The 27,697-nt window shown below is 38.0% G+C and overlaps 1 protein-coding gene across 2 annotated transcripts in view; it reads left to right on the top strand.

The window, feature by feature from the left end:
* The first annotated feature begins 7,823 nt into the window (after window positions 1-7,823).
* Window positions 7,824-27,697, top strand: part of pcdh11 (protocadherin 11) — a 216,068-nt gene continuing 196,194 nt past the window's right edge. The window contains exons 1-3 of one of the 2 annotated variants that reach the window (XM_048176126.1): window positions 7,824-8,631; window positions 18,339-18,920; window positions 24,041-26,527. In XM_048176126.1, the coding sequence (XP_048032083.1) occupies window positions 18,381-18,920; window positions 24,041-26,527 (3,027 nt within the window). In that variant the 5' untranslated portion in view covers window positions 7,824-8,631; window positions 18,339-18,380. The remainder of the gene's footprint in view (window positions 8,632-18,338; window positions 18,921-24,040; window positions 26,528-27,697) is intronic. The other variant, XM_048176127.1, reaches the window with a different exon arrangement.

Here is a 27,697-nt window from a genome sequence, read left to right as displayed (position 1 = left end):
AAACTGGTTATTAATGTGCGTGCTTTTGTTGCTGTTTTATGCAGTAGAACCATTACGTTCAAGCATTGTGTTCTGTCTCCTGTAATTTAGTCAAGGAGCACTTGATAAGTTCCTTCCTCCATTTACTTGTGATTATCAGTGGGAGTTAAATGCAGTGCTCTGATCCCTTTAAATTCATGAGTTCCCTCCGAGAAAGAAAAAGAGCATTTTGCTTAAAATTGGTCCATCGGTCCGAAAGAAAAGAAAGACAGATGGCATAAAAAAGGCAAAATACATCAATGGGCTTTTTAAAAGCAAAAAAGCACATCGAAACTACACATATGTCTCAAAAAGAGAGGCTTTTTTGTTTAAACGATGTATTTTTGCAATGTGCAGCCTCCGCAACCAAATGCCTTGATTTTTTAAACGTGATTCATCAAGACAAAAAGTATTTTAATGTAACCCCTCCTCTCTTCGATTGTTCTTTCTTGCTGTCACCCTCTCTTTCCTCTCTCTCTTTCTCTCTCTATCCTTCTTTTTTTCCTTGTGTGCGAGCGTGAACGGTTCATGAGCGTGTACTGCAGCCGAGATCTATGGGGGGGAACAATGTGATAAATTAGTTATGCATGCACACAACAAATTGATCCTGCTCTGTTCTGTCACAGAAAGCAGATGTTGCATGCAGTGATGTATGTGGATGAGCAGCATGACTACAGTGCATTAATATTATTTCTTATTCAAATGTAATGCAAAGGACAAACAGTGTCTCTCATTCATGGCAAGATATGCAAACAATAATAAGCTGTATTTTTCCATTGCTTGATGTATGAACTACATCACAGATTCAGGGAGACAAATTTGTTTTTTGCTTTCTATAAAGACATTTTTAGGATAAGTCATTTTCAAACTGAACGTATTTTCCTCTTCATTAGAATAAATTTGTTTACGACGTGACACACTAAATTATTGTCTGTTTTGCATTTCCCTTCTGATTTTTCGCATTACTCAATACATTGTCGTGAGACATTTTGATAAATATCAGCAAAAAAGAGACAGTCGGAGATATTTTCTACACTTTAACTTCCATTTACTGCAACCGAATCCATTTTTTTCCAGTGGTATAATAGGAATAACAAGTTAGCAGCCTGCCATGAGCATATCCGTCAATGAAACGCAACGTGTATGTAAACAGCATACAAAAATCTGAAGCAATCAGGATGCAAGAGCTGGTATGATTATGTTGCAGTGATATAGTCATAAGCAAAATGAATAGCCCATTGATAGAATCTACAAAACCTCCTCAAGCTTTTAAAGAGTTAATTCACCCAAAAAAGGAACATTTTGTCATTAATTACTCACGTTCCACACCCGTAAGACCTTCGTTCATCTTCGGAACTCAAATTAAGATATTTTTGATAAAATCCTATGGCTAAGTGAGGCCTCCATTGACAGCAAGATAACTAACACTTTCAGATGCCCAGAAAACTATTAAAGACATTTTTAAAACAGTTGATGTAACTTCAGTGGTTCAACCTTAACAAGAATACTTTTTAGGCAGCAAAAAAAAAAACAAAATAGCGACTTTATTCAACAATATTTAGTGATGGGTGATTATTGATATTGTTGAATAAAGTCGCTATTTTTTTTTTTTTTTTTTTGCTGCCCAAAAAGTATTCTTGTTGCTTCATAACATTAAGGTTGAACCACTGTCATTGCCACACTTATAAGTGTTTCGAAATTTCAATGGTTCACCACTGGGGGACGTTTGGCAGTTTGATACACGCTCCTAACCACTGATTCGAAACAAAAGATTCGTAAAGCTTTGAAGCTTTATATATGACGTAACGAAGCCTCGTTTACTGAAATCACGTGACTTTGGCAGTTTGATACATGCTCCGAACCGCTGATTCGAAACAAAAGATTAGTAAAGCTTTGAAGCTAGATATTGAATCACAAGATATTGTTGAATAAAGTCATAATTTTTATTCATTTATTTATTTTTGGTGCACAAAAAGTATTCTCGTCACTTCATAACATTAAGGTTGAACCACTGTAGTCACATGAACTGTTTTAAATATGTCTGTAGTAGCTTTCTGGGCATCTGAAATAGTAAATTATCTTGCTGTCACTGAGCCATCGGATTTGATCAAAAATATCTTAATTTCCAAAGATGAACGAAGGTCTTACGGGTGTGGAACGAGATGAGGGTTAGTAATTAATGACAGAATTTAAACGGACGAATACATTTCCAAAGGTATTTTTATGTCTCATTAAAAGTCCCATCTAGCAACATCTGGATCGTTGGCATTAGGCGTCCTTGGTATGCCATAATAATTGGTCCATATGTACATCAATTGAAACCCCTTATTAGTCTTTGAGGCTTTTTGCGCATGCATCCTCCAACATTTAAGCCCAGGACCATGGAAAACATCCAGTATAACACAAGCGTAGCTGTCACGGATTGGTGGAAGCAGGCTTCGGGACAGATGTATCCTTGTTGTCAGATATCTCCTTGGCCCCCTCACCTCATAATATTCCCCAAGGACATGGCATAGATCCACTCCATGATTGCAATCAACCTTGACTTCCACACAAACAAACAACTATCCTTCACCCTGACCATCGCCAAGCTGGCTCATGCCAGGCAATTCATGAGCACCAGCATTCATCGAATCGCTTCGTCTCATCTAACTGAGAAACCCCATGGCCTGTGCAATTGACTCTTCCATGAGCCGTACAACAGCTCGGCAAGACTCAGAGCTGACAATAATAGAGAGCTTTGTGAGGCTAGTGTGCATCAAACTCTGAAATCTTTTATTTCAGACTCTCTCCTTATAGTTGGATGCATACCCCTAACGCTCACCCCTGACTGTAGAAGTCATTGACATTTGGAGAGACAGGCAAGATTACCCTCGCTCCCGTTCTGCCTTCTTCCTCTTTTGTAGGCAGAAAGGGTTTCATACCTACCTGACAAAAAGATAGTATCCAGTTCAGATGGCCTAAATCCTTACATATTTCATTAGACTCCAAAGGCCTTCATAATTCATGGCACTGACTGTAATACTGCCCACTTTTGTTTACGTTTTGCCATTTTCCACCACAGTGGAACGACACGTCGGCGATCATCATGCCTGAAGGGTGCTTTGGTTTGAATGCCGGCTTGCTCTGACGGGTTGAGCCGAGGTCTTGAATGTTGTATGTTTTGAAGGCGAAGGTCAAGATATGAAGCTTCTTTCAACCTCAGACACCTCTGTGTCTTTGTTCATCATGTTCAATGGATGATGGCGGCTAGCCGGTGTAGGATGAAAGTGTCAGCCTATCTGCAGGAACGTCTTGATGTATAGGAAATAATAGACTTCAATTATAGCTGATGATAATTCAATCATCCCGTTAGAGATAGACAAACCAAATGTAGTATGCAAGGTTAATAGACTAATGATCGCTAGTAACGAATACAAGGTTATAGTTTCCTAAACATCCTTTGAATACAAGCCTGTTTATTCGACCCGTGTCCATCAGTATGCCAACAGAGAAGTAACTTTGATTGTCTGAATAATACGTATCCTCTGCATAGCATGACAGGATTTTTAAGAGGCCAATGAATGCCTGGAGGAAAGGGGAAACAGTAACAAGTCATTCTTTAAAGGCAGGTTGGATAATACAGAGGCATGGTCATGTTTTATAGGGAAGAAAGATCAATCCTCTCTGAAAGAACTTGAATGTTAATATACTGAGGCACACCTTGCAATTTACCTCCCTGGTCTTCAGCACCGTTCCCTGCCAAGCTGTGCTAGACTGATAAGGTATATTAGTGTGTTCTTTCCTCCAATGATTTCTCTTTGTGCCGTTAGTAATGAGTCATGGATCCGGTAGGGGGGCCAGTCACATGCAGACTAAGGGATGAATAGAGGAAAACCCCATTTGATCATATCAGCAAAACAAAAAATGTGGAAAAACAGCATTGTGCAACACTTTAGCCTTTTCATTCACAGGATCTCATATTATATACACAAGTACCTTTTTATCACATTAAAGAAACTGCATAATCACTAAAACATTAGTTTAGATTTTACTACAAGAGGTGTAATTAACACTCTGTGTAGTCATCTTGATTACATGTGTTGGTTCGATCTGATTTGCCCATGGGAAGTCGCAGCTTGATGTGTTTTGTACCAAGAGAAACCGCCATTTGCCACTGATTGTAATGTGAAAAGTAGCGTAAAACTTGCTGTTAATGTTCCAGCTAAATTATGAGATCGGAACATTTTTGTTGTCATGTACTCGACTGTAGATGGGTCAATGATGTGACGGGTCATTTTTTTGTCCAAAGGCCTTAATAATAATAAAAAACAAAGATATGGCATCCAGAGTTTGTAAGGTAGTACAACTAGATCTGTTTTATTGAATCCAAAAGGTTTTAATTATATTTTGCACATATAAAGGTGTTTTAAAGATTTTGAAGTGTCAAAAGGTCATTCGGTTTAACCGTCCAAAGGCCAGTACAGCCATTTCATTTGTGATTAAAATATCTTAAAATGTAATAAATGTATATATTTATTTTGGCATGATTTTGCATCATATATCAACATAGACACCTCATGGTTGTGAAGCAAAGTAACTAACTCTCTTTTAAATATTTGAAAAATTCATGTTTTCACTTGTTCATACGCATGTCCAGAAACATCAGGTCATTCGGTTCAACCGCTATAAAACATGAAAAATGTTGGAATATTTTAAAAACTTTAGATATTAGCATGTTAGCATTGTTTGAAAATATCATCATTCGGTAAAACCAAAATTTTGGTTAAAAATTGGACCATTGGACTTTTTTGGTGACAAATTTTGTCCATCAGTTATAAAAACCACATAATCTCTTTGTTAACACTTAATAAAACTACAAAATTAATTATATCTCCATTATGTTTTGTTTTTTAAACTTTTAAAAACCTTATTCGTCAATGACCCAGATATGTACATTTTTTATATTAAAGTGTCTATATATATATATATATATATATATATATATATATATATATATATATATATATAAACCATCCTGTTCATTCTTTGTTTTTTTTTTAGTTATGTGCATTGTGTGTTTGTTTTGTTTTTGTTTCATCTGTTATTATTGACAACATTTGATTGAAAGGCCACTTTTAATGAACTTTCTTCAGAAGTCATTATCATTGTTAACATATTTAGTAGATCAAAATAAGTTGGTATATTAACTTTTAAATGTTTAATAGCATACAGTTATGAACTCTATAAGTTAGGGATAGTTAGTCACCAAAATGCCTGTCATTATGCCTATAATGCATCAGTATATCAGCTTCCAGTTTTTCCTGTAAATTAGAAGATATTTTTTACCATTAAAAAAAAAACATACTGTGTAATGATGCTGTGCCAAAAATGGGAAACCCTAAGCAGCGGGAAATATTTTACTGCAGGCTTTTGTACATTGGAAATGAATATGATGTCACATTCTGAACCCGACATGAGTTAACCAGTGAGGTTTTAATTACTGAGCACAAAACGAAGACTTCACACCATTAAATATTGTAACTCTGTCCTTTATGTGGCCCTAAAAATTCAGACACAGGTATCCAGTGTCACACATCATTAGATTATCATGGTTCAGAACAGCTATCTGAAAATGAAAGACAATCTGCATAGCAAACGCAGCAAGGACAACAGCAGCGACTCAGACACGCTATGAAATCATCATCATTGGTGCTTGCTGTACATGTAACCAATGAATTTAAGATTTTATTCACATATGCTTCCTCACAAATGTTACACTCACTGTCCCATTACAGCAGGAAATAAAACAATGTCCAAGATTAGATGTGCAGCATGACATTTAAACTGCTCTGTGCATTTGGTGGATTCTCTAGCCCTATCAGAAATGCATAACTGGTTTCTCTAAAAGTTCATTTTGAGGGTGGCAAAATAGCCATCTGAATAATTCATGAGGTATTTTGTGCCTTTCATATTGCTTTAAGGCTTTCCGATTTGCATTTCTTTAACATGCCTAGGAGAAGTCCTTCAGTGACATGAAGTATGAATCTTAAAAATATGAAGGGATCAACTCTTTTAGGTATAGCTCTCAGATAGCTACATTACTTGATGAGGGAGAGAAGCTCCCTGGACGCTTCAAATTCCTTTCCTGGAGTAGATTGTGCAAATTAGCACAACTATGTTGTCTAATTGGCGAAACATTTTCCTGCGGTGTTATGAAGGAAGCCATTGTAAATGTAGCCCCAAAACAATGGGATGTTAAACACTACGATAAAATACACATTAGCCTTAGAGTTCAAGAACTGTAAACATGTAATTGTACACAAGAACTGAATATGCTATTTATTAAATGCCAACTTTCCAACCTTAAGGGCACGTCACGCTCAATTGAAAGTGTGACCATTTAAAAACGTGCTGAGGTGAAGCATTGGGATGTGATTGATGTTACGAAGGTTATGGCTTTTGGTAAGAAAAGCTAGCTTGAGGGGACCAGTCAAAGACTGTGATTTGTTACATTGCAGCAGTGTAAAAATTAATGGGAAGATCAATGTGTACATGTTGTGTGAGTGACCTTTATTGAATGTGGGGCTGTGCAAGATTTTCAGCCATCCCTGGCAATAGAAAGTGTTGGATTGTGCTGACGAACGACTGTACTTTTCAGATAGGTAAATTGACTGGTGTTCTTTCTTTAAATGGTTAGTTCACTCAAAAATAAAATTTCTGTCATCAATTACTCACCCTCATGTCATTCCACACCCATAAGACCTTTGTTCATCTTTGAAACACAAGTTAAGATATTTTTGATGAAATCCAAGAGGTTTTTTATGCTCGATAGAAAGCTTTTTGTCGTTGCCGCGCTTCAGTGTTTACGTCCGAACGCCGACTCATTATTGGCCGGCTCCTGCGTCAGCATCACATGCATCGCATGCATCGTGCTGATCACTTGAACAGGCATCGGCCAATTTTGAGTTGGCATTTCTGACATAAAAACTGAAATTGGTGCAATGAAAATAGCGTAGTAGAATGACAGGGCAGAGACAAATTTATTGAATAAAGTCATTATTTTTGTTTTGTTTTTGCACACAAAAAGTATTCTTGTCGCTTCATAACATTGAACCACTGCAGTCATATTGACTATTTTAGCGATGTTTTTACTACTTTTCTGGACCTTGAATGTGGTAATTTCATTGCTTTCTATTGAGGATAAAAAAAATATATATATATTATATTTCATCAAAAATATCTTAATTTGTGTTCTGAAGATGAACGAAGGTCTTACGAATTTGGAACGACATGAGGGTGAGTACTTAATGACAGAAATTTCATTTTTGGGTGAACTACCCCTTTAAATTCAGTATGTCTGATGTGAAGGCATTAGTGGGAACCTGGCATGTTGTAATACATTATGTCGAAACACATTTTTGAGCCAAATCTCAGATTTTGATAAAATATTTCCATGTTTGTCAACAGCGAATTCAAGGAGTTTTTGAAATCAACAATTTAACAATAGATAGAGATGATTTAAATGATCTAAATCTATCTATCTATCTATCTATCTATCTATCTATCTATCTATCTATCTATCTATCTATCTATCTATCTATCTATCTATCTATCTATCTATCTGTCTGTCTATCTATCTATCTGTCTGTCTGTCTAAAGCATAATGACTTCTATGTCTATCTGTCTTTAGTAAAGTATAATGAGGTAGTTTGACGTTGGACTTCACACACAAACTCGTGTTGATAAGCAAAGCGAACAGTGCCCCCTTTTCCTCTCAGGCGAGTAGCGGCGTTGGTGTGAGGTATTAGTCCGCGGTGAGTGCGAGCGAGCGGGGCTCTGACTCCAGCAGCAGTGCGGCTTTAAGATGATGAAGGCTGTGAAATTTATCGCTGGCTCCTCCTCCCGCGATGATGTCAATCGGAGGTGGAGAGGTGGGCAGTACTAAGGAACTGAGTTCATACAATACAACAGAGATTGCTAGAGCTCTGCGTACAACTACGGCAAAACGCCTATCTCAGTGTGTGGAAGTGATGCTGCACCTTATAGGCACACTGCCCACCTGCTCCGTTGCACTGACAGCCCATGAGCATTTCTCCAAATAGATATTTGCTCTCTATCACTCTGCCAAACCACGGGATGACATTAAATGACGCGTCCGAGGATGTTTTAAATGATTTACAAGTTTTTTAGCTGTTAATTAAACGCACAAAGAAAAAGAAAACAACTTCACTAAACAGTTTACGCACACGCGAGGAGCATTCCCAGGTTTTCCCGTGATGACTGTATGAATGCACTGAAATAAGAAGTACTGCACATTGACAAACCCATTTGGAGCACCACTATCTCTCCGCGCGCGTGGGATTCAAGCAGTAGCCAGGCGCGAGACATCTGAGGAATTACATCGTCTCTTCTAAAAGTCATTCACAGATGTTTTTCGCTGCTCGTGCGTGGACCGTGGACTTTTTCATGGACATGGATCGTTTTCTCTAGTTGGATACCGACTGGTCACTACGTGAAGCTGTTTGATTCTGGGATTTTCTTCAGTCTGCTTCACGGCACTTCATCTCCTCCAGCAGTGATGCCGCTACGTGACGGGAATTGAGAGTTTCTATATTCACTGAGAAATCCGAGGTAAGACACGTCTTTCTTGAGCTCATTTAATGGTTATTTCTTTATTTGATGCATTTTTCGTCAAGAAAAATTAGTCGAATTTTACCGCGCTCCCTACTTAATTAAAACGATCGGTCGTACTTACTTTAATGTCTTTAAAAACATCGCGAATTAGATTAAATATAGGCTACACTTATATTTACTTGCACTGTTCGGGGGGGAAATGCGAAAGTCGATGTGTTTAAGTTTGCTTGAGGAAAATAAATTCAATAAAATATATATTTAAAAAAAAATAATAATAATAATATATAGGCTAGGCTATCAATAATAACACGAATTGCAGAATTTCCTAAACCGCTTCACTTTCCGTTTGGAGATGCGCTAGTCTAGTTTGTCAGTTTGGATAATGACTTGGCTTTATTATACACAAGTATCCGATTCGACGCAAAGGTAAAGTCGCGTTAAAGCGTTTCTGTGAGAACATACACAGCCAGCACGTGAATCATAACAGCATAGCAACTGCAAGACAACTTCTGAAACATTCTCATTAATCGTTGGCTTTGGGGAGATTTTCGTTTTGGAGTTATTTAAAAACTGCTATGAGCAAAATAATGATATCGTAGCTTGCTATTAAGGGAATGGCCACATCGCATAGGTTAGGCTACTAAGAAATGCACGGCTGTGTGCTGCTCTCGAGACAGAGGAGCATCAGCAGATGAAGTCGGAAGCTGATCCAGGATGCGTCATTTTCTGAAGCGATGTGCTGCTGGATGAGGCAGAACTGAAATACTTTGATTTAAACACAGATCCTGTCCCATACAGGAAAAAATACCATACCGCCAGAATACCATACGAAATGTTCTTTAATTGTTTATATTTTCAGCCATAAACCCTCTTTTCAAGAACCGTTGATGAATATGGTTCTCATTAGATTAAAAAGTTCTTTTTCAAATCAGTATATAGCTAAATAGTTTTCTCAACAAGAAAATAATAGCTAATAATAATATGATTATTATATTTAAGGAACTTGTGTTTTAGTGGAAATGTTTTCCTATTAGATCAGACCAAACCTTTATTATTAAAAGTGTAGATACTACATTTATGGTTACTTCTTTAAAAGTGTTAACTCGGTATTGTCCATGTACAAAAAAATAAATATGAAAAAGCCTTACACTGTTTGCAGGGGATCCCATATCCATTTATTGGTCTTACCCTATAGTAATAACTGCAGTAACTATAGTATAGTATTTAGTTACCATTGTAATTTTTAAGGGAAGCATCCATATGTAAGCATACAAGTACACTAGAGCGTGATGCACTGTAGATGTAGTCCATTCTGCTTGCTTTGCTCACATTCTGTCACTGAGTTATACATAAAGATGACCTTTGATGTCAAGTATGAGTGTCAAATATGATTTTAAATTTCATAGGGACAAGAGTTCAACATTGTTTCATGCTCTAAGGCAAAAATGATGCAACTGGTTTTCATTTTTACAGCACATCTCTGGTGGTTGAGCAACACTCAGATATGGAGAAATTCAACAGGCCTTTCTCTTTATCGTTGTTTGTATTTTTTTTTTTTACCAGTTCTCACATCTCTTCATGAAGTGTGTGGAAAACACTGAGCCCCTAGAGTGGAGACTGAAAGAATGTTGTGAAATTTTTAACATTATACAAGAAACAAAACAGTTTTGACTGTAACGTAGTTGCCAGTAATCCAATAATGCAACATAAATGGTTAAGGCTTCTGTAACTGACACTGATTATAGCAAACATTTCTGTATTGTTTTATGAGCTACCAATATCATTGTTAATAAGTAACAACAATTTGAATGAAGAACTTACCTAGTAGAAGATGATATCAATTTTAAAGTTATCCTCTACAAACTTAAAAAGGTAGAAATACTAAATTGGCAGAAAGAAAACGATGCGACAGCGAATATTCCTGTCATTGCCGAATACTGAATCTGCACTGCGGTGCTGATCAAGGTGGTTTCACTTGATACAATATCCTAACATATCAGAATAGAATAGAATAGAATAGAATAGAATAGAATAGACTTTATTGTTCCATTTCTGGGAAATTCAGCTTGGACAATCATGACATGGCCAAAATACAACATTAGACTCACATAAGACAATATATATAACATACAATAAATTACTCATAACCAATAATCAAAAATATATAAAGTTTTCTTACATTATCTGAAAATTAGAATAAGAGTTTGCCTCCCAACTGTAATCATTAATATGAATGGTTATTTATTATATATTCATTGATTTATTTTGACCACACTGTGACCACTCCAGTGCCCTCTATTGGCAGTTTTATTTATTTATTTATCTTGCCCTGCATTGCATTGAGAGGAAAATCATGTTTTACTGCCTACAATCTAGATAATAAAGTAGCATATTGGATTTTCTTTATACATTATAACAATTTACAGACTTTGTGATTCATAGCATGGTGAGCTGATATTATTTGTTGAAGTGAAAATGCATGGGTATGTAATTTTTTTTTTTTTCTTATAACTATATGTTTTGAAAAATTCTATTGACATAAAGATTATATAAATACTCTAAATATATGACACAAGACAAGTTATAAAAGTTGTAGTGGAAAAAAGAACAAAAGAGTGATTCAAGCATCTTCGGGTCCATAATGAATGTTATCCTTCATTTGTAAAATCCCTTGTGCTTCCCTCCTGTCTTTTTTAACTTATAGACATTATTTATTTATTTATTTATTTATTTATTTATTTATTTATTTATTTGAAGAGAAATTCAAGGGGTAAGAGTGAAGACTAATGGTGCATCACAGGCCAAATACCAGCCTTTAAGATTTAGAGTTTCATTGGCATGTTATACACTTTGCAATGTTTGTCCATATAAAATCAATCTAGGAGAATGATATATCAACAACTGACACGTTGTTCCTCTGAAAGTGGCCACGATAAATTGCCTGATGTTGGTCTAAAGAATTAAATCAAGTTTTACTATGATTATTTATGATTCAAATTAGCAAAATCTTGACGATGATTCATGGCTCACTATTTTATGTAAACAAAAACACTCTCGGTTCCTTCTCGGCAGGAGTTAGTCATAAGTTATTTTGTCATCTGGCCGCATGGAAACTTTGATAAATTGATAAATGACAGACATGACTGTTTGGATGCATAATCTTTGCTGACGGACATAAATCGACTCCATCGCATTGGCTACATCTGTTTATTCAGTGTGACTGGCAGCCTGTTTGGTATGTTAATACCTCCCTATTGATCATTCAATTGATCATTGGTCCTTAGGATCAGTGTAGTTGCCATCAAAGCTACTTAAAGCCAGTTTGTGTTTTTCAGTACACTGTAAAAAATATTTTCATGATTCATCAAATCATTCATCATATCAACATAGATAACAACCAATTGCCTTCATTGTATTAGCTTATTTTTTTAATTTCAATGAACTTAAAATTTTAAGGCAACCAGGTAACTTACTTTTTTAAGTTAAACCAACAGTTATTTTTTTTCCTAACTTAATATGATGCACCAGTCTAGCCTATTCAGGGACATCCGAATGATTAATTAACATTAGAATAATATGAAAATGATGTTGCATAACAACAACATGACAATAGCAAAAGTAATAAACATATTTAATAACAATACCAGATGTTTTGCATTACCACCTATTTGATATAAAGAGATGCCTTCATGATACATAAAGGCTGAATAAATTATTAAAAACACGTTTCCTACTGATGAAAAGGCCGACATCCTGACTACACAAGAAAGACAGCAGGTAGGCCGGTCGAGCAGCTGGCAGGGGGATATGGGTCTCAAGCTGCTGATGGCAAAAGGTGGAGGGCAAACTCAAACGACTTCGAAATGTCAAAGAATCGCACTCACACTGGGTTTCTTTAAACCGATGTAGAGAGCGATGCTTCTGATAAGAACGAGTTAAGCGACACGCTTCAGGCAGATGTCCCAGTTTAACTTTCATAAGCGACTTTAATCATTATTCGAAATGTCATTTTGCTTTAATTACCGTTCTTATTAAATTTGATCTTTTTAATCTGCCGCCTGTTTGGTAGGTGAACCGTATTGATTTTTACACCTCTACAGCAGTAGGTTCCTGCCGATTCGTACAGACAGAGATTCAACGTGAACTCGCGGTTGACACGTGAAATTATTTTCTTCCTTGACAGCTCAGCTCAAAATCAAAAAGCAGGCAGGACTGTCCATCACATTGTCATGTAAAGCACTCCAAAGTCTGTGTGCCACTCACTCCAGGCTCCGGAGGGAAGAACGGCTTTTGCAAACTCCCTAGAATGCATGGTCTGCTGCTCAGAATAGATCACTGGAACCCTATGCAAGCAGGGAGAAAGTCTCACCGATACCCATGAGCGCAATTTTCCCAGCTAATTCTCTCTATTCACTCTCAAGCTGAAAGTTTCCAAAGATTGGGAAAGTTGAAACTCAAAGCTTTGCAAATCCATCCAGAGTATAGTTTTGAAAGGATCGTTCCCGGGAGTAAATCTGAAAATGGCTCCGCGAGTTTTCACAACAACATAAACTGTCCTAAATATGGGGAGGAGTGACATGTGGGCTCCCGTGTGGAATTGTCTAATCCCAGAACCACGTCCCTGGGTAGCAGAACGCCATACAAAATGCCAGACTGAGAGCTAGAGCTTACACTGTCTACACTATTTAGTGCTATTTTGGGTTATAGAGATTCATCAGTGTTCACTCTCTCCGGGACGGTGCGTTTCGTTATTGTTGACGGTAAACTGATTACCTAAAGATGCAGTGGAACGTGCAGAACTAGAGCCCCAACGCCCTTCTTGAATGTTTTAAAGGCCCGTCCACATTATTCTTAATGTCAGTTGTGGTTATTTAGATGTAGATCGTCTTTTCATCTTTTATGCACTACTCTGCAATGCACTCCTTAGCCAGTAAGTCCTCTTCATTATGCATTGTCGGATGCCGCCTTGGACTCTTTCGGGCTTATCAGAGTACAGTAGGTGAATAGTAATTGCTTTGCTCTTGCCGACTCAAAAATGGTGCAATCTTCAAAAGCAAACCAAATCATTTTTCACTACCTTCTTCAAAGAACAACATAACAGTCTGATAATATGAGCAGATAGTAAGCTGGTCATTGATCACTGTCATGTAAATACTGTGAGTGGTGCACGTCTGCCCAACAAACCTTTAATGAGTCCCTACAGTCCAGCCGGAGTGTTCACTGTGAAAAACAGAACATCTCGCTGACAGCCGAGACTTGAGCGGCTAAAAAAAGGGGGGGACTACAACTCTCTGTGTGTTTAAAAAAAAATCATCCTTTGTGATGAATTTTTGATGTGTGAAGCACATCTTCAGCTTTGTTTTTAAACAAACATCCTTTTGGCACATCCAAATGACACATTAATGACTTGGGGAGTCATTGCTAAGAGTATTCCAGGATATCCCATTTCAAAACCTTTTTTTATTTTGTTTTTTTCTCAGTGGCTATAGTAACATGCTATATCTGAACAGTTAATTTGCTGAATCTATATTGGATATTCCTGCTTTGGAAATATCCAGTTTAACTTTTTTTGGTTAAAATGATCCAAAATCAATTTTTGAGCAAAGTACATAACTAGCCAGTGTTCAAAACGATCTCCTTACCAGTGTTAATTTTGACAGCAAATTTTGATTTAGTTTTAGTCATAGTCTTTTGACCAAAATGGCATTTAGTTTTAGTCATATTTTAGTCATCGGAAATTGTTTTAGTTTTAGTCTAGTTTTAGTCGACTAAATCTACTGTAGATTTAGTCAACTAAAATCTAATTTAGTTCAATTGTAATGCATTAAGTAAGCATTTCTCTAACAATACACAGATCCAATACACTGATATACATCTGATATTCTCCAAACTGTTTATATTCATTAAAGACAACCAACTGTACTTTACTCACCAAAGCAGACAGTTTTTGACCGTTCAAGTGCAAAAAGACACGAAAGAGCTCAATTCAGTGCTTTTCAGGGATTTACACACTTGTCATTGAGGTACTATTTTAGTTTTTGTTAAAAAATAAATTAGATTTTTAGTTTTTCTGCATTCATTGTAATTTTAGTTAAAAGTTTTAGAAATGTTTTGTGTTTATGTCTTTTAGTTTTTGCTTTTTGTTTTTTATTTCTGTTTTAGTTATTTTAGTACATCAGGTTAAGCCAAAGCTTGGAATCTAGATGAAATAAAATAAGTTCACTTTTTTTTTTTTTTTATTTCAGTTAATGTTCAATTAAGATTTTGTATGGTTTTAGGTTTAACTATAATAACCCTTATACTTGTAAAATATATTGAATAGGAACATGTCAAATAATGTTCTTAGTCTTTCCTTCCTGTGACAGAAGATACAGTAGTTTACTATGAATTAAACAGAAATTAAATTAAATGCAAATTTATTGTGTAAACAAAATAACAATAATGACCAGGAAAAAATAATAATTATAAACCATCCCGAAATACACCGTGACTCTTATTCTGAAATGTCTGCAGTCTGCACTGTAGCAGGCTGCTCATTTAAGTTCAAATGAAGGAGATAAAATATGCATTCTTACATCCGTCTAAAACATACTAGGCCTACCATATAAACATCGTGTAGTAAACGTCGTCATAATTCATCAACTTTAACTTGTAAGCAATCGCTTGGCATAAATGTGTGCTATTCATTAATTGTGAAGCAGTCTGAAGTGCTGCTGCTCGAGCCTGTAGAGTCCACTTTTCCTGCGGTTAGATCAGCATGTTACACTTCAAATGTGTGCATTGTCCACACAGGACAGCAGTCCTGACTGGATATCTTCCCAAATCGTCCCTCTCTATCATTTTCGTCTCGTTTTTTTTATTCGTTGACGAAAAATAGAGTAGATTTTAATCATAGTTTTAGTCATTCAAAACGCATTTTTATTTAGTCATCACCTCATTTTCGTTCATGAAAAAATGTTGTTGATGAAAATTATGACGAAAATTATTCGTCAACGAAATTAACACTTATCCCGAATCACAACGGTAAGCTTGTAATGATGTTTTCTAATTCGAGTGGTACTGGTAGGTTTCAGCTGGAAATTCGAGCATGCAGCCGTTCGTCTTTGCGTCATTACGTCACATCTGTTTACATAAAGAACGAGTCCCAGCTAGTAGGCTATATCGCATGTGAGGATGCTGCAGGTGGAGGATCGTTAAACTTATAATTTTGATGGTAGATTGTATAGTATGACAAATGGACAATTAGAGATTAACATTTGAAATTGAAATCTACAGGTAATGCTAATACACACTAAATATGCAATGCTGATGTTGTTAACATTAACAATTTGAGAACAAAGTATAACATTAATAATAATTTTCCCGGTTTGATGTGATATGAGCTAAGCAATCATTATATTTAATCACCACTGGTAGCGAAATTTATTGTAATGATTTTTTTCTCAGTTTTTCTCAAAACAAAAGTGGCAGATTTGTTACTTAATTGTTCAGATGACATTTTCCAGTGAAAATTCCTATTTTGGTCATACTTCAAGACTACAATCTGTCTTTCCGAAGTACAGTATCCACCGGTTGTGACTGACAGCCTCACATTCTTCTCAAAACATTAGATTCATCCGCGCTGAGGAGCCGTGCCGATGCACAACCCATGTAAAGATGATCGTTCCACAAATAACTGCAATTGCAGGTTTCGAACAGAGATGGCGACAAAGAGGGAAAACTTACGGACTGCAGCTTTAATTATCTATATAGTTGTTTATTATTAAGATCACTTTGATTTAAAAAGAGAAAGTCAAACTCAGTGTGGAGTTTCTGATGGGGTTAAGGTTAAGGGCACTATATTCAAACAGAAATAGCACTGCATGGACAACTCTGTACACTAACAAAACCCAGAGTTTGGAAGTGTTAGGCATCTCCCCCACCAGTTCTCTGTGACCTAGTTGAGTTGTTGGCACATTGTGAAAGCCTCAGCCCTCTGGCTACTTTTATTTATATAATGCCCTGACAGGATTTGTGTGGCCATCGAGCAAGTTGGCAACAAACACTGAAATGCTGATTCATAAATCATGTCTTGGTGCTTTTAAATTAAGGCTTTGTCCTATTCTTCTGAGGGTTATTGACAGTCATTTTGGGCCTATGTCTTTCTAAAACTCCTACTTACTTTACAGTTACATCTTGACTACTCACAATATCAACATACTGTAATCTGATATCATGCATTGTAGTTCTGTTGAGTGTTGCCAATGGTGTACAAGAATCCATTATCTGCAGTCTGAAATCTGGAAAGCCTCTCTAATACAATTGTATGTTGTATTTGGTAGCATTTTACCATTTTAAACAAAAATTCATATTGTTAAAACACTTTATTTTTCCTTTTGCGTAAACAACAAATGAAAAAATAGGATAGTTCACCTAGCAATGTAAACTGTTTCATTTACTCACCCTCATGCCGTTCCAAACCTGTATGACTTTCTTTTTTCTTTAGAACACAAAGGAGAAGATGTTTCTCTTTTCTGTGCAGTTATCTTTCTTACCCCATTGGCGAAATGTTTTTTCCCTCTCAATCACTCATTTTACACAAAAACCTCACTAGTTTGTGATTTCTATGAAAACAAGGATCTTTTGTCATTTTGCTTATCAAGTAAAGGAGTCTTGTTTTAAGATGTTTATATATTTTTATTTAAAAGCTTCACTGCAAAAAAAAAAAAAAAAAAAAAAAGATTTTTGTCACTGCTACGTTTGGATCACTGAATCAGTAAGTAACTTACAGTGAGAACTTCAAAACTGGATCCATTTGTGAACAAATTATTCACATCAGTTTTGTGAACTAGATCAACTGATTTGTTTAAAAAAGTTCCAACTCAAGAGTGATTTGTTCACATTGCTACTCTCATAAACATGACTGAAAGTTTAAAGAGTTACTTCACCCAAAAATTATATTTCTGTCATTAATTACTCACCCTCATGCCTTTCCAAACCCGTAAGACCTTTTTTCATCTTGGGAACACAAATTAAGATATGAAATGCTAGTTTTTTTTTTTTATCCCCCATAGAAAGCTTCTGTGTTTACATCCGAACAGCAACTCATTATTGGCTGACACTGTTCACATGAGCATCACGACACATGCGTGTGATGCTGACACAGGAGCCAGCCAATACTGAGCCAGTATTCTGGTGTAAACACGTCAACTGTGTAGGAGACTGACAGAGTACAGAAGAAATTGTTGAATAAAGTCATTATTTTTGTTTTGACAAAGTATTCTTGTCGCCACTGTAAGGTTGAACCACTGTAGTCACATGGACTATTTTAACTATGTCTTTACTACCTTTCTGGACCTTGAATGACGGAAATTACATTACTTTCTATGGCGAATTAAAAAAAAAAAACCTCTCGGATTTCATCAAAAATATCTTAATTTGTGTTCTGAAGATGAAAGAAGGTCTTATGGGTTTGGAACGACACAAGGGTGAGAACTTAATGACAGGAATTTAAAACCTTGAGCATTTTTCAAAAAAATTGCCTTTTGTGTGTGTTCCCTTTCTGTGCCATACAGGTTTGGAAGGACATGAGAGTGAGAGAATGAACAGAATTTTTATATTTGGCTGAACTATCTCTTTAATCTTGAAGAAGCCAAAGGATCAAAAAGCTATTTGTAACGAAACTCTCTCATAGTTGTGACCATCTTTCTCTTTTCCTCTATCAGACCTTGCAGATCTTTGAAGAGAGTGCAGCACCTACTCTGAGTATGGACTTGGCAAGTGAGGCCCATGTTCTGGTGGTTTTACTCACCTGCTTATTCTTGATGTGCCGGGCTCAAGAGAAGGACTACACAGTAAAAGAGGAGCAGCCGGAGAATGTGCGAATCGGAAACCTGCGCAAAGACCTAAACTTGAACCTAGATCCAGACGTTAAACTGTCTTCAGCACTGCAGTTCAAACCTGTCTACAAGACAGGTGATGTGCCTTTGGTCAAGGTAGAAGCCAGCACGGGAGAGATTTTCACCACAGCCAACCGCATCGACCGCGAGAAACTCTGCTCCGGAGTCTTCAATGAGAAACGCTGCTTTTACGAGATCGAGGTTGCCGTGCTACCTGACGAGATTTTCCGACTGGTCAAGATACGCTTCCTCATCGAAGACATCAACGACAACGCCCCACTCTTCCAGTCGACGGTTATCAACATCTCCATTCCAGAAAACACTGCCATCAACAGTCGCTACCCTGTCCCCTCTGCATTTGACCCTGATATAGGAATCAATGGGATTCAACACTACGAGCTTGTCAAGGTGAGTTCAACGTTCAGCTGTGATTTATTATGTGATGTTGCCATTTAATGGGCCCTTAATGTCCAAAATAAAAATAGCACAGTAAGCAATAAAAAAAAAAATATATATATTTTTGGCTCAAGGTTGTAGAAGTAATTTCCTCTGTTTTGTTTAAGGTAAGTTGGTAATTGCACTGAGATAGATATGAACAATGGGGTGAACAGTACTAGTACTTCTAATTGATGTCTTCTGAGAAACTAGCGTAATATCCTCAGCGGCTTAATATAGTCTGTTCAGACTGGAAAGTAGGATAATGATATGCATGCTATTAAATGATATACAGTAGCAGATATGTCACATGTTATTTAACTTAGCATTTTATACACTGTCACCTGAGAAGTGGTGAAAAATTCACTAAGCACCCTCGTCTGGGAAGAAGATTGCGACATAACATAGTTGAATGAATGAACTGGTATTCCCTAGAAAGGTCGCCCTGTATTTTAATTAAAATTCAAATACAGTGTGAAATTCAAATACAGTGTGAAACAAAGAGCCCAAGACTGTCATTAAAGTGTGAAAGAGTAATTTGTACCTTTTCTTTTGAGAATTAGCCGAATCCTTGCTTTTCATGTCTGATTAAGTTACCAATTTGCATTTTTAAAGAGTCTCTCCCTCTCTCTTTCTCTCTGCCAAGCCTGCTGCGGCTCTTTCGATTGCCTGTGCTTGGAAAATGACCAGTGCGTTGCCTCATAAAATTACAATAAATATGTAAAGGCTGTGTTTCCTTTCAGATGATTTCATTTGTTCTTCATCTGCAAGGGTAGTGTTTCTTTTTATGAATCATGCATGCGAGTTTGGTGAGGGTAGATCTAAGTAAACAGAAATGGAAAGGGAGGATATGTTTCATCCTCTGAGGTTGTTGAAAGCATCCCACGAGCAGCATCTGGCCGTGAATCCACCTCTTGGACTGCGTTTGCATGGTCCTATGAGAGTTCGAATCTCTGAAGCTCCCACACAGTAATGGTTTAGACCGGCTCACCGTCAGCATGGAGCTGCATGATTAGCATTGTGGGCCACAGCTGCTGCACACATAGCTTTGAAAGAGCTCTGATAGCAATCCCTCTTCTGCTCTTTACTCATTCCAGTCATGTCCCCTAAGGAGGAAGCCCTCGCTTATGACACAGAGGGCCGTTATTGCCTACCCCGGTTTTAATTGCAGTGCCATATTAATTGTTCCATCAGCATTAGTGTTGCCATGTCACCTGGAACGGTGCACAGAAGCACCTCTGGACACTATCAAGGTCAGCCTACAGAAAGTAATACCATGCATGGCTGGAGGAGTGCTTTCCATTAGAAGAGATTTTATCACTTAAAGAGAACCTCTTTACAAGTCCTATCTGGAGCCATGTGGATCAGATCAGGCTCATGGGATAGCGATATTGACTTTTCTGTTGTGGGTTCCACCCAACTCATTGTTATTTTTACCCTGCCGTTTAAGCACTCTAACCTCACATTAAGAAAGCCGTTTTTCTTCTTTGAAGCCATTTGTTTGGTTTTTAATCACCTGGGACTGTTAGTATTGTCAGTTTAGGTCTACGCCACAGTCAAAACTTAAGAAAACACCTTTCGAGGCACGTTCATTGCAGCAAAGTCTCCATTGGGTTGCTTCTTTGGGGAGTCAAGGTCAGCATTAAAGTTATCATTTCTTTTCAATAATTTATGAGTATTTTGGTTTTCATCTGTGTCTGATTTCAACTTGAAATGGAAGAGAAACTAGCTCATCTTAAATTATTTATTGAAAGTGCGATTTTATTTTATTTTTTAAGTTCTCACTTCTCACTTCTCCAGTTATTTCAGTTCAAGACAATGACTAGAGCCCGTCGGATGATGCATTAATGATCAAGGGCTGACAAGTAACATGTCATAAAGAGTTTCTATGAATGTTGCACCACAAAGGCTTACGATTGATTCTTGAGAAAGATATCATCCTCTTTGAACAAAGAGTTGAGCTGAAGGGTTCTGACTCTTTCCACAAAAACGTTTGTTACCTAGGAAACATTTGCAGTATATAAAATAAATGTAATAATTAAGTAATTATAACACTTAGCTTATGAGAGTATAGATGCTCATTAAACCAAATGTTTTGTAATTTTACTCCCTTGAGAATCAGTGTGAGTAAAAGTGCATCAACTTTCAGGATGAGTGGATAAGGTAAACTGATTTCTGTGTGTTCTGGACAATAGTGGATGCTGGGGAAATAGCAGCAGATTTTAATCACATTACCGGCTGTCAGTTGGTTCCAGGTTTCATTTGTACCTAATTTCTGGCTGATTCTTCAGCCAAAGTTTGACCTAGGAGACAGCGCTTGTGTTTTGGTCTCAATCTAATTGTATCTGATTGTAGTTGGTAGTACTGTAAATTAATCTACAATTTAATGTACATCATAATTATGGCTTCATATGTTGTATGATAGTATTCATTTGTATTTATTACTTTATACTGTGTTCTAACACAGTGCAATGGTACAAGGGTCTAAAATATTCAGTTTCTCAGTTGTTGATAGCGAGTTCATTCTGAGTCGTCGCTGTAGAAGGTCATCTCATTGATTCATACAACAGATACTTCAGCAAGTCTGCAAAGCTGAGAGAAACTCTGGGGTTGAACTATGCAAAATAAAAGCCCACTAATGCTTAACATTCTACTGTTAGGATACCGCTTTCTTTTCGGTTATTTATAACTGACGTTCGCTTTTGCATATATTTCTTGATTGCACTAGACAACTGGGTTCAGTTTAAGCAAGTTTTTTTGGCATTGTCTTACACCCAGTATCGTCCCCTGTCAGTCTTTTACTTGAACGAAAGAGATTTATCCCATGTGTATCTCATAATGCTCCAAGGGTTAGTATGAATATGTAGATTCTTACGCACTACCTGTATTAATTTCAGACATTTGTCACCTCCCTTGGGCCTGTGATTCATGTTCTTTTGACTCTACCCGAGTCTGTCTGAAGATAATCAGAATTCCCCAGCCTCATTTTCTATGGGCCTGGCTTGCAAAATTATGATTGATCCCCCTCATTGCTAGATATTTTAAAACCAGACTCATTAGCTAAACCATGTTTTATCTCCCTGAATAAATCTGAAAGTCATATATAATTAGTGTAAAAAAAAAAAAAAAGGCCTTTTGGTCACCATGCATGTATTTATAACGTAACCCACTTTATCGTAACCAAAAGCACACCAAACAGATCCGCTTCTCACATATTTTTGTGTTGACTTTCATATAAACATTTCCAACAGCAGTCAGTTTTGTTGATTTTTGTTGACTGTATATGGAAGGAGAGCTGTTCTGCGAATTGTTCCTTTTATAACCTTACTGTTTTTAATGCTAATTATGTCTTGGATGAGTGTTGATATACAGTATGTGTGTTTTTGTATAGTACTGACAGTAGACCACAGATGGTCACAAAAGTGTGCCAAGACCCACCAAAAGGGGGATGTTACATGATTTTAGCATGTACGAAGCTTACTTTGCTATTGTGGTTAACATGTACAGTAGCTGCATGCAGTGTGCCAATAAAACGTGGTTTGTTAGTACCATACTCAATGATTCTAGATTACCCATAGCATGGGAAATGCATATACATATCGTAATCACATTTGAAATATGTGCCTAGACAGAGTAATCTTCCCCAGCTCTATGTGCGGCAGGAAGCTTATCTCTTAAGGAAGTTGCTTTTTCTTGTTCTAGCGTGAAAATGTTTTTGACTGAAAGAGCTTCAAAGAGCCTCTTTGTTTCACAAATGTGCTTGACTCTCATTCAGGCACTGTTCCCCTGTCTCCCTCACTCGCCAACCGTGGAAATATAGAATATGCGTGATGTTTTGCCGTACCATGTAGCCTGATCTGTAATCATTAATATTAGGGCTAGTTTTGGTAGGAAGGCAATTATTTGAAACAGTCGAAGCTGGTTTCTCATGGGGATTACATATGCATTTGTTTTCATTTTCCTAAGGCTTTGCTGTTGCCTAGATTTAGCTCCTTGCTGAAGGCTTTCTTTAATGTTCAGGTTTTTCCTTTTCTTTAATCTGTGGTGGTCTTGCAGTATATTTAAAATGGAAGCTTATCTCTTTTACTCCTTTTTTGTTGCTTTCCTCACATATGAACTTGAAACTGCACAAGCTGTCTTCCATACACTAAATCAGAGTCTTGCTAGTTGGGTAAAACAATAAGTTGTGTGCAGCAAAGCAGAATACACCAGAGGATAGGGCTAGAACTCACTGTTTCAGTATTATACTGCTATGAGACGCAGTGTGGCTTTGTTACTTGTATTGGTTGGTAGAAAATGTTGTTTTTGAATGTTAAATCTGCAATTTTATGTCAGACTGGCAAATGGTTGTAAAAAAAAAATCATGAGGGTCAATAAAAGGCTTGCTGTAATATTTCAGACAGCAATATGTGCATTGATTTATGCTCACCCAAGTAAATATAGAACGACACAAGGTAATTTCCTTCTCCAACAAACAATTTTTGATTGTTTACCACATCTTAGACCCATTTATTTTTGGGGGGAGAAACAGTGTTCAGTGCATCGTTTATGGCACATATTTTAGTTTTAGGTGCTCGATGGAACTGTTTACTGTGTGGGGATCCAGTGTTTGCTTTATAGGATAATATCCCCCGGATGGGCTTTTCAAGTAAATATTTTGAAGACCTTGTGCATTTTCTCATAGGATTAAAGAAATTTAACCCCAAGGTTTAATGCCGATGCTAAAGCCAACATCCGTTGAAAGCCAGAATAAATGAGTGGCTCAAACACATTAGTATTTTTGTTTCTTACTTGTGTCTGTGAGTTCTGAATGACAGATTATCATAACAAACATTCTCACATACATTAAAAGTAAGACAAAATAGTAATAGGCACAATAACAACAACAACAACAACAGCAGCAATATCAATAACAACTGACAGAAGGAAAAATGCACCATGGGATTTTTAGTTCAAGTGTAAACATCAAGTGGAGGTGTCCTCTTACTGACACTTAGCTAAACACTTTAAAGATGTACTGCTTTTGCTTAAATATACTGCAAACAGTTTACAAGACTGCTATTTTTTTATTTTTATTTTTTTTTCTTCTCCAGAGTGTGAGCGAATTTGGCCTGGACATCATTGAGACGCCTGAAGGAGACAAATGGCCCCAACTCATAGTTCAGCAGAGCCTCGATCGGGAGACGAAGGACACCTTTGTGATGAAAATTAAAGTAGAGGATGGTGGCACCCCTCCAAAGTCCAGCACAGCCATTCTGCAGGTGACCGTCTCAGATGTGAATGACAATCGGCCGGTGTTCAAGGACAGCGAGGTGGAGGTAAACGTTCCTGAGAATGCCCCAATGGGAACATCTGTCACTCACCTTCATGCCACAGATGCTGATCTGGGGTCCAATGCTCAGATTCACTTCTCCTTCAGCAACCAAATCTCCCCTGCCACCAAACGACATTTTGCTATTGACAGCACAACTGGACTGATTACCGTCAAGCAGCCACTGGACAGGGAAGTCAACCCAGTGCACAAGCTCATAGTGCTGGCCAGTGACGGAAGCTCTACGCCTTCAAGGGCTACAGTGATAGTCAATGTAACAGACATTAATGACAACGTCCCCTCTATAGATACCCGTTATATAATTAATCTAGTTAATGGCACTGTGCTGTTGTCTGAAAATGCCCCCCTTAACACAAAAATAGCTTTAATTACGGTGACAGACAGAGATGCGGACCTGAACGGTAAAGTGACTTGTTATACTGATCATGATGTACCTTTCAGATTGAAGCCGGTCTTCAATGACCAGTTTTTGCTCGAAACTGCCGCACCCTTAGATTATGAGACCACTCGAGAGTATGCGATTAGAATAGTCGCATCCGACTCGGGGAAACCTCCTTTGAACACTTCAGCAATGGTTCTGATTAAAATCAAGGATGAGAATGACAATGTCCCAGTTTTCCCTCAGCCTGAAATCCAGTTGTCCATTCCGGAAAACAATGACCCCGGCACACAGTTGATAAAAATCAGTGCGACAGATGCAGATAGTGGTTCTAATGCCCTTATTATTTATAGTCTTGGTCCAGATGCTCCTGATGGGTTTAACATAGATCCCCGGTCTGGTATCCTTTCTGTTGTCAAAAGGCTGGATAGAGAGAAGCAGGAGAAGTATTCATTTACGGTCATTGCCAGGGATAATGGTTCTACCCCTCTTCAAAGCAACGTCACCGTAAAGCTAATAGTCCAAGACCAAAATGACAACAGTCCAGCCTTTACCCATCCCGAGTACAACTTCTATGTGCCTGAGAACCTGCCTTTGTATGGAACAGTCGGTTTGATCACTGTCACGGATGCAGATGCTGGCGACAATGCAGTCGTCACCCTCTCGATCATAAACGGAAAGGACAATTTCATCATCGACCCAAAAACCGGGGTGATCAAACCAAACATTACCTTCGACAGGGAGCAACAAAGTTCCTACACATTTGTTGTCAAGGCTGTGGACGCAGGTCAAATGCAAACCACCTCATATGCCAAGGTTACCATAAACGTTGTTGATGTGAATGACAATCGACCGGTGTTTGTCATCCCCTCTTCGAACTACTCCTATGATCTAGTACCTTCAACCACCAGCCCTGGATCTGTGGTGACCAGAGTGTTTGCCATTGACAATGACACTGGGATGAATGCAGAGCTGCAGTATAGTATTATTGGAGGGTCGCCGAGAGGATTGTTTGCCATTGACAAAACGACAGGCAACATTACTCTGCAGGAGAAGATTATAGCGACAGACCAAGGTCTCCATAGGCTGGTGGTAAAGGTTAAGGATTTGGGACAGCCTGAGTCCTTGCATGCGATCGCCCTTGTTCATTTGTTTGTGAATGATACTGTCTCCAATGCCACGTTCATCCAGGAGCAACTACGCAAGAGTTTGGAGACGCCCTTGGAGCGGAACATTGGGGAAAACGATGTGACACCCCAGACCAATGGCTACGTAATTGTTGTTATTGCCATAATTGCTGGGACTATGACTGTTATCTTGGTGATCTTTGTGACTGCTTTGGTACGCTGTCGACAGACACCGAGACACAAAGTTGTCCAAAAGAGCAAGCAGAGTGGTGAGTGGGTATCACCAAACCAGGAAGGTCGGCAGATTAAAAAGAAAAAGAAGAAGAAGAAGAGGTCTCCAAAAAGTTTGCTATTGAATTTTGTAACCATCGAGGAGCCCAAGTCTGATGACCCTACTCATGAGCACATCAATGGCACCTTAGACCTCCCTGTTGAACTTGAGGAGCAGACAATGGGAAAGTACAACTGGGCTACCACACCGACTACCTTCAAACCTGACAGTCCTGACTTAGCCAAGCACTACAAATCCGCTTCCCCTCAGCCAACATTCCAGATCAAACCCGAGACCCCTGTGGCTCCCAAGAAGCATCATGTCATCCAGGAACTCCCACTGGACAACACATTCGTGGTGGGCTGTGACTCACTCTCCAAATGTTCCTCCAGCAGCTCCGACCCCTACAGCGTTTCAGAGTGCAGCTGTCAAGGGAGCTTCAAGGCACCTGGACAAATCCACACCAGACAGGTAATTCACAACTTCCTTTCTTAAACCACTCGCTGCTCTAGCTCCCATTTGTACTGTCCTTCCGTGAGAAAGATGTGGAATGTAGGGTGGCAGTCACATGTTCTGAGCTTCAACAAGGGCTCAAAGATGCATGCATGTCAGGATGCAATATGCAAATGAAAATCTAAAAAAAAGTGGAAGGTTGTTGCTTTTATGGTTGTGTGCTCGTATTAGCAAACATGGCATTTCACTTCTTCGCTGAAGAATGCTGTTGGAAAAATGCCACAAATTATCAACTGAAGGAACATTCTACATATTAGGAAGACTGTGACAGATAGCGAGATGTTGGATAGCTTTCTTTTGCCAATCAGATGTTCAATTCTAAAGAGTAATTATTAGCAGAACAACTTTTTGTGAGTACGAAAAACAAGAGTGCTAGCTTGAGATTACAGCTATGTTTGTTCTTGATTGACATGCCAAAACCAAGCATGCTTGACAGAAAACCAAACAAGATAGGGTTGCGTTCCACAGGCGCAACTGAACAGATGCACACTGCTGAAACAATTGTTTCCCACAGAAATGCTTGATAGAACTCATTAGAGCTAAAACTTGTAACATAGTAGGGAAAGGATGATTATTTTTAAATAGAATTCCGAACTCAGTCCAAAGGAAACATTATAAGTTGTCTCTGAGGGAAATTGCCGGCATTAATGAGATGAAGGTTCATTTGAATACTAGTATTCCAGTCTATGGTTCCAGAGGAGATGTGCCAAATGCAAAATAGCTAATAAATAAAAGCAGGTGAGGGACATAAATGTAAATTGGGGTGGAGAGAGAGGTGGCTTTGCTGCGGCAACTGGTCTTTCTTGCAGAGTGGAAGACTGAGCTGTGCGATTGTAGGTCAGAGAGATCAAGGTGAAGACAGAGCTGTGGGACCGTGAGACTTAAATAGAAGCATATTCACTAATAGCTTGAAACACCATTCATTTTACCTATCAACTGCATGTTTTTAATGACCAGGCATCGAGTCTGCCGCATAGCCATTTTCTCGAGTAGGTTAGAAAGCACAGGACTGGGGTCAGGAATGGAAGTTGGCAAGACTCCAGAGGCCCAGATTCAAACAAGACTGAGCATGTAGATAGTGATAGGACACTAGATAGGACACTATCTACATGATCAGTAAGTAGCTTC

The sequence above is a fragment of the Megalobrama amblycephala genome, linkage group LG23, assembly GCF_018812025.1.
Source record: "Megalobrama amblycephala isolate DHTTF-2021 linkage group LG23, ASM1881202v1, whole genome shotgun sequence".
Classification (NCBI taxonomy): Eukaryota; Metazoa; Chordata; class Actinopteri; order Cypriniformes; family Xenocyprididae; genus Megalobrama; species Megalobrama amblycephala.
The sequence above is the reverse complement of the archived record's forward strand: the minus strand, read 5'-3'. Positions and strand labels throughout refer to the sequence as shown.